Source organism: Odocoileus virginianus, chromosome 31 (genome assembly GCF_023699985.2).
Source record: "Odocoileus virginianus isolate 20LAN1187 ecotype Illinois chromosome 31, Ovbor_1.2, whole genome shotgun sequence".
Classification (NCBI taxonomy): Eukaryota; Metazoa; Chordata; class Mammalia; order Artiodactyla; family Cervidae; genus Odocoileus; species Odocoileus virginianus.
The window spans coordinates 29,114,160-29,129,583 of record NC_069704.1 but is presented as its reverse complement, the minus strand read 5'-3'; the positions used below and the strand labels follow the sequence as shown (position 1 = coordinate 29,129,583).

The window sequence follows — 15,424 nt, the reverse complement described above, 5'->3', positions numbered from 1 at the left end:
CAACCCAGGAAAGGAACCAGGGTCTCCTGCATTGCAGATGGGTTCTTTTATCAGCTGAGCTACCAGGGAAGCCCCAATAGGAACATATGTATCAATAATTACCTTAAACATAAATGGATTGCTTCCCTGGTGGCTCAGCTGGTAAAGAATCCACCTACAATCCGAGAGACCTGGGTTCGATCCCTGGGTTGGGAAGATCCCCTGGAGAAGGCAAAGGCTACCCACTCCAGTATTCTGGCCTGGAGAATTCCATGGATTGCCCATGGGGACACAGAGTCAGACATGACTGAGCAACTTTCACTTTTCACTAAATGGATTAAATGCTCCAACCAATGGACATAGACTGGCTGAATAGATACAAAAACAAGACCTGTATATGTGTTGTCTACGAGAGACCGGCTTCAGATCAAACAGCCCACATCGACTGAAAGCAAGGGAACGGAAAAAGATTTTCCAGCAAAGGGAAATCAAAAGGGAGCAATACTGATAAGACAGACTTTAAAATAAAGATCGTTATAGGAGACAAAGAAAGACACTACATAATGGTCAAAGAATCAATTCAAGAAAAAGATACAACAGTTATAAAAATATATATATACTCAACATAGGAACACTCCAATATAATTAAGGCAAATACTAACAGCCATAAAGAACTTCAGTCGCTCAGCTGTGCCCAGCTCTTTGTGACCCACTCAGCTATTGAGCAGTTTCAAATGTAACAGGTATAATGAAGAAAAATGAGCTTTTAATTAAATTTAAATTTGAAAACAGATAGTTGATTCTGAAAGTTTCTCTGAAACAATTTGGATATGTGAATCTACTTTTTCAAATCTATGTTTTATAAAACAGATCAAGAATGTCAAATGAAAACTTAGCTTCTGGATTAAGATGCAACATATACACTGAATTAAGTATATACATTGGATCTCCAAGATTCAATATAAAAATATTATAAAATAATCACATTAATAATTTTATATAGATTACATACTTAAATAATAGTATTTTAGATATTTGGAGTTAAATAAAATAATTATTGAAATTAGTCTCAACTTTTTCTTTTTACATTTCTTAAAGCAGCTAATAAAAAATCAAAAACAGCTATTGGAATGTACTTTGTTTCTGTTGGACAGTGCCATACTATAGGATTAGATATAATTGACCACTTATTCCTTCCTGAAATGCTGCTGCTTTCCTCCTTCTACTTCTTGGACTCCCCCTTTCTAGTGTGCTGTGTAACTTTCTCTTCCACTCACTCCTTAAACGCCAGAGTCTCCCAAGGTTGTCCCGAGGCCCGTTCCCCTCCTCAGGTACTAGGTACTCTTCCTGGGTAATCTCATCCCCACCCAGGGCTTTCACTGTTCCCATATCCTGAGGATTGTCAGCCCCTATGTGCAAATCAGCCACTCTCCTGAAAACACTAGGTTCAACTCCACCTACACCTAAGTACAGTTGCACCTAATCTGTCATTAGATATTTACATATTTACCTTATTAATATCATAAATCTGGCCCCTCTTCTCCATTTCATTCAAGTTTTCACAATTTCTCACTTTTATCACTACAATAGCTTTGAAAGTGCTATCCCTGATGCCTTCCAAATAAACTTCCTTTTGCTATTTAGTTTCTAAAACTCACACCTGGCCATATGATTTTTCTATTGAAAATACTCTGGCAGTTTCCCCACTGCTTTCAAGGCAAAATAAAAACTTCTTATAACCATACATAAGGCTTTATGCTTCATTATCAGCCTTATAAAATCCCAAACTCAGGCATATCTAAGCACCTGAAGTTCCCTTAATACAGCAAGTGTTGTGATCAGTTGTGCCTGATGCTTTGTGTCCCTATGGACTGTGACCTGCCAGGTTCCTCTGCCGTGGAATTTTTCAGGCAAAAATACTGGAGTGGGGTGCCACTTCACACTCCAGGAGATCTTCCCAAACCAGGGATTGAACCCGAGTCTCTTGTGTCTCTTGCACTGGCAGGCAGACTCTATCACTAGCAGCACCTCTCCTAGTCATCCTTCAAAAATTCATCTGATGTATAATTCCCCCAGGAAAGGTCTCCATTCCTCTAGGAAAGGTCTCCAAATGCCCAAGTTTGAACAAGGGTCCATCCACTGTGTCACCATCACCCCTATACACAGCTCTACCAATAACCCAATGGCACTGCCCTAGAATGACCTGGTAAAGTCTGTAAATTTTCTGAAGGTAGGAATTAAGTGGGGCTTCCTTGGTGGCTCAGGCGATAAAGAATCTGCCTGCAAAGCAGAAGGCCCAGTTTCGATCCTTGGGTTGGGAAGATGCCCTGAAGAAGGGAATGGCTACTCACTCCAGTATTTTGCCTGGAGAATTCCATGGACAGAGGAGTGTGGTGGGCTATAGTCCACAGGGTCACAAAGAGTTGAATAATCAGACACAACTGAGAGACTAACACACACAGGAATTAAGTGTTTTAATTTTACCTACTTGTGCTGTTCTTAATGAGTATAGGTATTTATTAAATGTACATAAAATTAAATAAGGGAAACCTACAGAATAAACTGCAAGGCTAAAAATTCAAAACTAGGCTAATATAATCACTAGTTAAATGAAGAAAGTTAACCTGATCACTCTAAAAATACTTTATTAGATGGCCTATTCCAGGACTGAATGAGCTAGCCAATAAAAATATATATCCTAAATAATCATTAAGAGAGCAAATATTCAACAAAAGCAATGATTAAAAAATTTAAAAACTAAACATGTTATGCTACTTCTATAGCCTGTTTTTCGGATCTGTTCTTCCCTAATTCCACTTATCAGTTCCTTTCTTTAGCTCTTAACATGAACTTTCTTTCCAATTAAAAGGTGCATTTTTTTCCCTTCCCTCACTCAATCTTTTTCACTTATCCTTCTTCCAATTCTTCTTTTAATCTAACAAAAAATACACTGTTTTGTCATCTCTGCCAGCCACTTTGTATAAAACAAAGGAATGGTAAAAAGCAGTGAATGGAATTATATCACCAGCCAGACAAAACCATGTGCGTTAATCTGGGTGGGTGATTTCATAATACCAAGCAGCTAACCTGGACCATATGCATAGTTAAGTGGAGTCTGACATACATGTAAGTCTTTGGGGTTACTGCAGCAGGACAGCAAGAGGTAAGAGAGAACAGCCAAGTTCCTGGTGGTGAGGGCAGCTAAGCACAGCCTCACAACATTCTCCTATTTGCGCCCATCATTCAAAAGAAAGCAGAAACCGTCAGCGGGAATTCAGGAGGCTGTCAGCTACCTGAACTAGCATGGCTGGGTAACTGATTTGACGGTGTTCGCAGCAATAGCCAATAAGTACCAGATGCCAGTCTGAGCACGCTGAGCAAGGTACCAACTTCAGGACACAAAATAAAGACTGCTGCTCCCAGGTCACTTACGAAATTCAGTTTTAGGACAGAATGGATTCTGAGAGAGGCAGAGAAGTATCTGAAGAGGAACTATATAAGTATTTAATGTAGGTTGGTAGGAAGAAACAATTGCTATAATAGAAGGGAAGAGAGTACATTCTTTCAATTACCTGAGAGTAATTTTCTAAAACCACTCAATATTAGCTTTTGTAGGCATAGGGAAGTTCACCCTGAGGATCTATCTCATACGGAAGTCACAATCAAACAAAAATGAAATCTCTTGAAAAACTTTATAACCAGCAAGATAATGTAACAGTGAAGGATGTGTTTGAAAGTTTCTGGACTATTACAGCAGCACTTTTAAATAATCAATTGAATTTAAAGCAGTACAGGGCTTTTGTACACTTACCCGTGTCCAGGAATTAAGTTTTGATTCTCTAGAATTCTGTGGATCTTTCTTAATTAGACAACACAAGCACCATATTAGAATTTTGGGGCTTTCATCTGCAGAAATGAAGGTTAAAATAAGTAGGCTTGATAAAATAGAAAAGACAATCAGTATAAAATCTGTAAACATATTTAAAGGAAACACATTTATTATAAATGTTTTAGAAAAATCACAAACTACAAAGTTCACTGAACAAGCATCCGGGCTCATGTGTGAAACTTAACTTTGTGGGGTTTTTTTTCCTTCTGTGGGTTCAGGATTACTTATGCTTAGCCCTTGTGTGGTCAATTCTTTTTCTGTCACAGAAGCAATTTTTAAGGCCAAAAGAGAAATATGGAAAGAACTAAGAAAAACAGTCTTTTTTATTTTCAAGATTTGTTCCTTATCTTATTTTCAAACCATTAGTAATTTCAACCTTTTAAAGGCAACATCACTGCTATGAGCGGTAGTAAATATTTCTGATTTAATCTAATTGGCCAAAATACCTCATCTCACATGCTAGTGAAGTAATGCTCAAAATTCTCCAAGCCAGGCTTCAGCAATACGTGAACCATGAACTTCCAGATGTTCAAGCTGGTTTAGAAAAGGCAGAGGAACCAGAGATCAAATTGCCAATATCTGCTGGATCATCGAAAAAGCAAGAGAGTTCCAGAAAAACATCTATTTCTGCTTTATTGACTATGCCAAAGCCTTTGATTGTGTGGATCACAATAAACTGTGGAAAATTCTGAAAGAGATGGGAATACCAGACCACCTGACCTGCCTCTTGAGAAACCTGTATGCAGGTCAGGAAGCAACAGTTAGAACTGGACATGGAACAACAGACTGGTTCCAAACAGGAAAAGGAGTACGTCAAGGCTGTATATATTGTCACCCTGCTTATTTAACTTATATGCAGAGTACATCATGAGAAACACCAGGCTGGATGAAGCACAAGCTGGAATCAAGACTGCCAGGAGAAATATCAATAATGTCATATATGCAGATGACACCATCTTTATGGCAGAAAGTGAAGAAGAACTAAAGAGCCTCTTGATGAAAGTGAAAGAGGAGAGTGAAAAAGTTGGCTTAAAGCTCAACATTCAGAAAACTAAGATCATGGCATCTGGTCCCATCACTTCATGGCAGATAGATGGGGAAACAGTGGAAACAGTGGCTGACTTTATTTTTCTGGGTTCCAAAATCACTGCAGAGAGTGACTGCAGCCATGAAATGAAAAGACGCTTACTCCTTGGAAGAAAAGTTATGACCAACCTAGACAGCATATTAAAAAGCAGAGACATTACTTTGCCAACAAAAGTCCATCGAGTCAAGGCTATGGTTTTTCCAGTGGTCATGTATGAATGTGAGAGTTGGACTGTGAAGAAAGCTGAGCGCCAAAGAATTGCTGCTTTTGAACTGTGGTATTGGAGAAGACTCTTGAAAGTCCATTGGACTGCAAGGAGATCCAACCAGTCCATCCTAAAGGAGATCAGTCCTGGGTGTTCACTGGAAGGACTGATATTGAAGATGAAACTCCAATACTTTGGCCACCTGATGCAAAGAGCTGACTCACTGGAAAAGACCCTGATGCTGGGAAAGATTGAGGGCAGGAGGAGAAGGGTGCGACAGAGGATGAGATGGTTGGATGGCATCATCGACTTGATGGACATGGTTTTGGGTGGACTCTGGGAGTTGGTGATGGACAGGGAGGCCTGGCGTGCTACAGTTCATGGGGTCGCAAAGAGTTGGACACGACTGAGCAACTGAACTGAACTGAACCTTCACTTGTTAGAAATAAATTTAACAAAAAGAATTATTTTTAAAAACATTCTTTTCAGTACCAGATGGTTTGGACAAAACAGAAGCCTTTCACATGCTCCTCATGAGGCAGGAGGTAGATGGGCTCCTTCTGAGAGTAAAGTAACTGGAGGTTCATTGTTTGTGGATATCAGGACAATTAAGGGAAAAGGCTAGGCCCTACGCAGTCCACATATTTCTTATTCTCAAAGTCTGGAGACCTCCCCAACCACACACATGAAGAAAAGGCTCCTCAGAGGTCAAAGAAGAGTTATGTTAAAGGATATTCCCTAACCAGACACCTTTTCAGTAAAATCCATCTTGGCTAAGACATGTGTGCATACACAAGAGGATCCTGAGATGCGGACCAAATATGGACCGTGAACCAGGTAAATCAAAATGACTGGCCAAAGGAAAAATGGAAGAAATGCCCCCATAAAAGTAATTCAAAGTGCCACAGGGATGCAACTCAGGGATTCTCCCTGAATCTGCCTGTGTGTCTATCCACACGACTGTACTTTTTTCCCCCTCTTAGTAAATACTTTATTTGTTTCACCACTTACTGTCTTTGAGGGAATCCTTTTCTGCCAAGCTGAAGGGCCGGGGCCCTTGTCACTGACCACTGGTCTAGCGGCTAGGAATCTGGGGCTTTTACCGCCACAACCCAGCCTCAGTCTCTGGCTGGAAACCCAAGACCCCCTCCAAGCCTCTGCAAGCTGAGGCCACCCGAGATTACTAATTCTTTACTCTAAAGGGTAAAACTTTACTAAATGTGATAACAATGTCGACCTTCAAAATCTTCTACGTGGTTAGCACATCTATTTGGTAAGCTATTTTCTCTTTTCTCCTTTGGCAACTAAGTCCATTCTAGTTGGAGATTTTAGAACACAACTGAGAAGCAAAAATGAAGCCTAAAAACTGAAGATGTCAGTATCTGAACTAGAACCAAGCTACTGTGGACTCTACTACAAGGCCATGGGGCTGAGGCTGAGGAAACCCAGCACCTGTAATCACACCTCTGCAGATCACCTGATGCTCTTTACTTTGTTATCAACTGCAATTTCATAAACAGAGCATTTCTGAGGGCTTCTTAACAAGAAATAAGAAGAACACAAACTATAGTAAGCTACCTCTGCATTTTCTACCACACATCAAAGGACTCTGATATTAATTTTAAATCCATCTGGCCCCTCCCCCCAAAAAACATCCATAAGCCTATGCTCTTCTAATAACTAACATTTCTAAACAAACTTTATCAGGAGTTATCCTGAGACATATTCATATTTTTCCTAGTTTTTATGAGCTCAAATACCATCACTGGCTTGCCTGAAAGTTTATTTCAAGAATCATACAATTTAACCTCTGAAGATTCTAGAGTTCTTCAGGTTGAATCAATGCCACTGATTAAAAATCTGTTGTATTTTTGCTTTTATTTCTGAAATTCTGGGATGTGGGTCATAGAGGATCCTGCTGTGATTTATGTCGGAGAGTGTTTTGCCTATGTTCTCCTCTACGACCTAATGAAACTTAAAAGCTTTTGCACAACAAAGGAAACTATAAGCAAGGTGAAAAGACAGCCCTCAGATTGGGAGAAAATAATAGCAAACGAAGCAACAGACAAAGGATTAATCTCAAAAATATACAAGCAACTCCTCCAGCTCAACTCCAGAAAAATAAATGACCCAATCTAAAAATAGGCCAAAGAACTCAACAGACATTTCTCCAAGGAAGACATACAGATGGCTAACAAACACATGAAAAGATGTTCAACATCACTCATTATCAGAGAAATGCAAATCAAAACCACAATGAGGTACCATTATACGCCAGTCAGGATGGCTGCTATCCAAAAGTCTACAAGCAATAAATGCTGGAGAGGGTGTGGAGAAAAGGGAACCCTCTTACACTGTTGGTGGGAATGCAAATTAGTACAGCCACTATGGAAAACAGTGTGGAGATTTCTTAAAAAGCTGGAAATAGAACTGCTATATGACCCAGCAATCCCACTTCTGGGCATACACACCAAGGAAACCAGATCTGAAAGAGACACGTGCACCCCAATGTTCATCGCAGCACTGTTTATAATAGCCAGGACATGGAAGCAACCCAGATGCCCATCAGCAACCCAGATGCCCATCAGCAGACGAATGGATGAGGAAGCTGTGGTACATATACACCATGGAATATTACTCAGCCATTAAAAAGAATTCATTTGAATCAGTTCTAATGAGATGGATGAAACTGGAGCCCATTATACAGAGTGAAGTAAGCCAGAAAGATAAAGACCATTATAGTATACTAACACATATATATGGACTTTAGAAAGATGGTAACGATAACCCTATATGCAAAACAGAAAAAGAGACTCAGATGTATAGAACAGACTTGTGGACTCTAGGAGAAGGCGAGGGTGGGATGTTTCGAGAGAACAGCATGGAAACATGTATCTTATCTAGGGTGAAACAGATAACCAGCCCAGGTTGGGTACATGAGACAAGTGCTCAGGCCTGGTGCACTGGGAAGACCCAGAGGGATCGGGTGGAGAGGGAGGTGGGAGGGGGGACTAGGATGGGGAATACATGTAAATCCATGGCTAATTCATTTCAATGTATAACAAAAACTACTGTAATGATGTAAAGTAATTAGCCTCCAACTAATAAAAAAAAAATTAAAAAAAAAAAAAGAAAAGAAAAAGAAAAAAAAAAAATCTGTTGTACTGTTTTAGATATCAGAAGAAATTAGAACTATCTGCATGTCACAAGTGTGAAAATACATCTATTGATATGCTTATGCAAGCAACTTCCCATGTTAAAGAGAATGCAACCCAATGGGAAGCAGTTCCAAAAAAATCAGACTTCACCAATAAAAAGAAAAAAGAGGAAGAATGAAAATGTTAGTGATAAAGTGGAAAATCTAAAAAAATCAAAAAAATGAGATTTTTCCCGAGGTGTTAAGTGATTCTGCATGTTTATTTCAACAAGTGTATTATTTTTTACTTTCCTCTCAAAAAGAAAAAGAAGCCAGAGTAACTTTCACCCAGCCTTAAGGAGGTGCCTTTCTTTGACCAGAATCAATGCACTGAAATGTACTATTAATGAGCTTACTTTGCTTTAGAGACTTAAACATGAAAGCCACCACTTGTTACTCAAGAATGCCATCAGCACTGTCTACAGGGGATGGCATCTGTCAGGTTCCTCCCTGGAGGCGCAGATACCAGGGCTGGGGCACTGGGGATAGAAAACTGCCTGGGATTCATCATGTGGGCAGTCATCAGTGCAAATCTGCATTTTTAGAAATTAGTGCAGGGGAAAGGAATATACTAACATATATTTGCCACCCAATTATTTTATTTTTTCATATCTTGAACTGAAAGCCTAAATGAAAGCTAAATTAATTCTGTAGTTTAAAAGTGATAGCAGCATATTTTTAGACAATAAATATTTATTGTTTTCAGTTGCCACGTTTGAAGGCAAACTCTCAAGCGGCAATAAAAAGCATGAGAGAGGCTACAGCTATGATATTAATATGTGATTCATGAGGGCAGAGTTAGAACCCACCAGCCAGAACTCCAAGGTGAAGGCAGTAATTTTACACAGAGAACACCACTGAATAAAAGGCATCTCCCTTTCTATTATCTATTTTTTCTCTTCTCTTTGTGTCTTTTAATTTTCAAATCCCTCCTCCTTCTTTATTATCCTTATTTTTGATCTTATTCTCACTTACCATTAAGGGAAACTTACTTCTTTCCTTGATGGAAATTGTTTATTTTTTGTTGTATTTCAAAGGTAATTTTGATATTATGAAATCATAAAAAAAAGATACTTTCCTGGAAGAAAGCGCCCAGCTAGTCAAACAATAGTGGCAACATAGCCAAGATTTGATTACTCATGGAGTTCTCTGCCTGTCAGTCTCCTCCAGGAGCTTGACACCAAATGGGTACTTCAAACAGAAAACTGAAATCTAACGGGCAATTCAAGAAATTGAAATTTAATGGGCAATTTAAAAGGTAACATAAGCATTTAAACAGAGATGGAGAATTTGTTTCTGGTTGTCAGAGGGGCCAAAGTAATGGATATTAGGTGCTAAGGAGAGATCACAGACAGATACAAGTTTAAGGCGACAGGGATAAGTCAGTACAGCTTCTCACTTTCACATATAAAGAATCTGAGATCCAGTGAGCTGGGTGGCTTGCCTTAGAAAACCCCATCTCATCTACTGTCCTTCAAGAGTCAGCCCCCACAAAATCTCCCCTGTGAAACTCTCCTTCCCCTCAGCAACTCATTCAAAGCTCCACAGCACCAACCATCATCCTGAGTCTGGCTGACCTACTTAGGTCTCCTTTTTCCCTAACTAGAAGCTCCTTGGGTGCAGAAATTGTGAGCCATGTTTTCCTAAGGCTTGCTGTTTTTTTAAAAGAATAGTGAATATATACATTCACATGAGGCTGGCTGGTGGTAAAGCCAGGACTGGAACATTTCAACCACAGTGGTATGATCCGCGGGGACAGATCATTACAAAAATGCAGGCTTTAGAGGAGTAGGATCTTGAATTTTATTAGTTCTGTATTCTAAGAAAAGTGACATATCTATACTAATCCATAAATACCTATCCTGCAAACTTATCATGAGTTCAATCAGACCCACAATGCAACCCATAGAACACAGTGCTCAATATCAAGTGAGAAATGCTGCTCATTTTATTTCAATTCAACAACCCAAACTTTTTTAACATATTAGCATTTCTGAATTAAGGATATGCCCTATATCCACTGTCGCTGTTGTTCAGTTGCTAAGTCGTGTCCAAATCTTTGCAAACCCATGGATAGCAGCTAGCCAGGCTCTGCTGTCCTTCACTATCTCCTAGAGCTTCCTCAAATCCATGTTCATTGAGTCAGGATACTATCCAACCATCTCATCCTCTGTCGTCCCCTTCTCCTCCTGCCCTCAATCTTTCCCAGCATCAAGATCTTTTTCCAGAGTCAGCTTTTCGCATCAGGTGGCCAAAGTATTGGAGCTTCAGTTTCAGCATCAGACCTTCCAATGAATATTCAGGGTTGACTTCCTTTTGACTGGTTTGATCTCTTTGCAGTCCAAGGGACTCTGAAGAGTCTTCTCCAGCACAACAGTTCAAAAGCATCAAATCTTTGGTGCTCAGCCTTCTTTATGGTCCAACTCTCACATTCATAGATGATTACTAGAAAAACCACAGCTTTGACGATATGGGCCTTGTCAGCAAAGTGAGGTCTCTGCTTTATACTATGCAGTCGAGGTTTGTCAAAGCTTTTCTTCTAAGGTCTTTTAATTTAAAACCGTCTGCAGTGATTTTGGAGCCCAAGAAAATAAAGTCTGTCAGTGTTTCAATTTTTTTCCCCTTCTATTTGTCATTAAGCAGTGGGACCAGATGCCATGATCTTAGTTTTCTAAGTTTTAAACCAACTTTTTCATTCTCCTTTTCGCCTTCATTAAGAGGCTTTTAGTTCCTCACCACTAGGTACACTTAAAGGACATATTATTTCCTTTTGCTAAAAAGTGGTTATTCAATCCATGAAATATCTGATGATGAATTATGCCTTTAAATGGAGGAAATTCAAGTGTGTCTTTTCCTTTCTCCTGCCACCATTGACCTAGCTCAATGATTTTCAAACTTTTGGTCATGATCCATTGATGGATTGTAAAATCAGTTTGGGGTCATGAAAACCATTAAAATGGGATAGTGAATATGAATTGCAGGTGATAAAAGTAAGCATATTTTAATGAAATGTGTGTGTGTATGTGTGTAACTGTATCGACACACATATACACGTGTACAGAAAGTGTATTTCTGGTCAAAAGTTTTTAGGAAACACTAGCTGAGTTGAAATATATAAATTTAGGACAGGCATGGCCCTGGTAGGCAAATACAGTGATGCCTTTGCCATTTTAGATCAAATTTGAAAAAGCTAAGAGTCAACTCAAGGGAGGAAGAGTCAACCCAAGGGAGAAGGGGAAGCAAGAAGTGCATAAGTGAAGAGGAAAAACAACAGATGAAGACGGTGGTAAAGTGAATGAGTGTGAGTATATATAGTGTACCAACACATGTACGTTCATGGAAGTAAATGCAAATGCTGTCCCTTCCCCATCAAGTTCAATCTTCTTATAATTACTTATAACAGGCAAGGACAGAGACATTATATAATTCTCTAAAACATGAAAGGGGAATATTCATTTTATTTTTGATTCTATTATCATTATGGGGGCTTCCCAGGTAGCTCAGTGGTAAAGATTCCACCTGCCAATTCAAAAGACGTACCAGTTCTGTTCAGTTCAGTCGCTCAGTCATGTCCGACTCTTTGTGACCCCAAGGACTGCAACACGCCAGACTTCCCTGTCCATCACCAACTCCCAGAGCTTGCTCAAACTCATGTCCATTGAGTCAGTGATGCCATCCAACTATCTCATCCTCTCTCATCCCCTTCTCCTTCTGCCTTCAATCTTTCCCAGCATCAGGGTCTTTTCAAATGAGTCAGTTCTTCACATCAGGTGGCCAAAGTATTGGAGTTTCAGTTTCAGCATCAGTCCTTCCAATGAACATTCATGACAGATTTCCTTCAGGATAGACTGGTTAGATCTGTTGGCAGTCCAAGGGATTCTCAAGAGTCATCTCCAACAGCACAGTTCAAAAGCATCAATTCTTCGGTGCTCAGTTTTCTTTATAGTCCAACTCTCACATCTATAGGTGAGTGACTACTGGAAAAACCATAGCTTTGACTAGACGGACCTTTGTTAGCAAAGTAATGTCTCTGCTTTTTAATATGCTATGTAGGTTGGTCATAGCTTTTCTTCCAAGGAGCAAGTGTCTTTTAATTTCATGGCTACAGTCACAATCTGCAGTGATTTTGGAGCCCAACAAAGTAAAGTAGGGCACTATTTCCATTGTTTCCTCATCTATTTGCCATGAAGTGATGGGACCAGATGCCATGATTTTAGTTTTTTGAGTGTTGAGTTTTAAGCCAGTTTTTTCACTCTCTTCTTTTACTTTCATCAAGAGGCTCTTTAGTTCTTCTTTGCTTTCTGCCATAAGTGTGGTATCATCTGTGTACCTGAAGTTATTGATACTTCTGGAAATCTTGATTCCAGCTTGTGCTTCATACAGCCTGGCATTTGGCATGATGTACTCTGCATATAAGTTAAATAAGCAAGGTGACAATATACAACCTTAACATACTCCTTTCCCAATTTGGAACCAGTCTGTTGTTCCATGTCTGGTTCTAACTGTTACTTCTTGACTAGCATACAGATTTCTCAGGAGACAGGTAAGGCGGTCTGGTAATCCCATCTCTTGAAGAATTTTCCAGTTTGTTGTGGTCCACAGTCAAAGGCTTTGGCATAGTCAATAAAGCAGAAATAGATGTTTTTCTGGAACTCTTTTGCTTTTTCGATGATCCAATGGATGTTGGCAATTTGATCTCTGGTTCCTCTGCTTTTTCTAAATCCAGCTTGAACATCTGGAAGTTCAAGGTTCATGTACTGTTGAAGCCTTGGAGAATTTTGAGCATTCTCAAAATTACTAGCATGTGAGATGAATGCAATTGTGCAGTAGTTTGAGCATTCTTTGGCATTGCCTTTCTTTGGGACTGGAATGAAAACTGACCTTTTTCAGTCCTGTGACCACTGCTGAGTTTTCCAAATTTGCTGGCATACTGAGTGCAGCACTTTAATAGCATCATCTTTTAGGATCTGAAACAGCTCAACTGGAATTCCATCGCCTCCACTAGCTTTGTTCGTAATGATGCTTCCAAGGCCCACTTGACTTCACATTCCAGGATATCTGGCTCTAGGTGAGTGATCACACCATCGTGGTTATCTGGGTCATGAAGATCTTTTTGTATAGTTCTTCTGTATATTCTTGCCACCTCTTCTTAATCTCTTCTGCTTCTCTTAGGTCCATACCTTTTCTGTCCTTTATTGTGCCCATCTTTGCATGAAATGTTCCCTTGGTATCTCTAATTTTCTTGAAGAGATCTCTAGTCTTTCCCATTCTATTGTTTGCCTCTATTTTTTTGCACTGATCACTGAGGAAAGCTTTCTTATCTCTGCTTGCTATTCTTTGGAACCCTGCATTCAGATGGGTATATCTTACCCATAGATGTAGGAGACGTGGGTTCAATCCCTGGGTTGGGAAGATCCTCCAGAGGAGGAAATGGCAACACACTTCAGTATTTTCAGTGGGAAAATTCCATGTACAGGGGAGTCTGGCAGGCTATAGTCCATGGGGTCAGAAAGAGTTGGACACAACTGACCACACATCATTGTTATGTTATGCAACTAGTTTCTTACTTTAAAAAGCATGAAAAGAAAAAAATAAATAAAATAAAAAGCATGAAAAGTAAAGATTCTATTAGCTAACAACATAGTCAAATCAAGACATTAAACTTCTACGTACACTTTCAGATATGCCTACTCCACCCTATGCAAAGCTCTGCGACAACCAAGAGAACGAAAACCACATTTCCTGCGACATTCAGTCTTCCAGGACATTAGACAGGCAAGCCAATAATTATAAAGCAGTATAGTAAGGGTTATAATTAAGGGAGATGCTGGCAACTATGGACACACTAAGGAAGGTTCCTAACTGAGTCCTAGCAAAGCTATTTCAAAGAAGGTTTGAGGATTTGAGATGAGAACAAAGTTCCAGGCAAAAAGAACTGCATGTCACAAACATCAAACACAGACATCAAACACTGTTACTAATTTAACCTAGCTACAATGCACATGATATTGATATTAAACAGGAAATGTGGCTAGACAGGTAGGTAGGAGGTCAGTGAAGGGACAACTTCCTCAAAGTGTCTCCAAATTCCTCCTAACCTTGGATAAAACCAAAATGTGTTCCCTAAATAATGGCAGAGTCAAGGCAGGATTCAGACACTAAAGAATTTTATGCATGAAAACAGCACATGAGTTAATATGAAATTGTGAAACAAAGAAATTTTTTCACAATAATCATTCTATACTGAATTAAAAAATGAGGCTGCAACAATCATCTGGGAGCATCTACCCTCTAATTCAAGACTTTCTATTCTCCTACACATCTGTGTGTGTGTGTATCCATACACATGTACACAAACACATATGGACAACAATAAAGGATGCCATCTTTGTAAAGAACAAGGAATACATTTGATAAGTTGTTTCATGAAAAGTAAGAGAAAGGCTTATCATTTAAAGCTCTGAATGCTGTTAAACAATGCAAAGATTAAAATTATCATTAAAAGATTGGATTTTGAGAGGACATGCTTTGGATTCTTACCGTAAGCTAAGATAAAAGGACTCCAGCAAGATTTTGCCAACAGCTGGCAAATTGTGGGGAATCTTTCAATGATTGTATTTGAATCCTGTAAAAGAAAATTATATTTGGTCAGTAGAAGGACACTACACAACTCAGAAAATACTGAAGTATCATTACAGGTTGAGAGAGCTTGAATGCTTCTTATTTCGTGTGTATTTTACAAAAATAGGTGAAAAACAGATTAGAGAAGATCTTTAAGTAAATAATTTTAATAAAGTTTAACAAGCAATTACCATACTTTATCCTTAAACCAGCTCACTAAAACTAGGAATTACAGCAAGTTTAGGAAAATCAATTTTGTTGCAGAATTAACTTTATTTTGGGCTTCCCTGAGAGCTAAGTTGGTAAAGAATCCACCTGCAATGCAGGAGATGCCAATTCGATTCCTGGGTTGGGAAAAGCCGCTGGAGAAGGGATAGGCTTCAGTATTCTTGGTCTTTCCTTGTGGCTCAGCTGGTAAAGAATCTGCCTGCAATGTGGGAGACCTGG

At 39.3% G+C, this 15,424-nt stretch overlaps 1 protein-coding gene across 7 annotated transcripts in view; it reads right to left on the bottom strand.

Moving 5' to 3' along the window:
- FANCC (FA complementation group C) overlaps window positions 1-15,424 on the bottom strand; it is a 315,224-nt gene that overhangs the window by 184,596 nt on the left and 115,204 nt on the right. For all 7 annotated transcript variants that reach the window (XM_070459513.1, XM_070459507.1, XM_070459508.1 and 4 more), the window contains 2 exons: window positions 14,897-14,981; window positions 3,791-3,885 (listed from right to left, as the gene is read on the bottom strand). In XM_070459513.1, coding sequence (XP_070315614.1) covers window positions 3,791-3,885; window positions 14,897-14,981 — 180 coding nt within the window. The remainder of the gene's footprint in view (window positions 1-3,790; window positions 3,886-14,896; window positions 14,982-15,424) is intronic.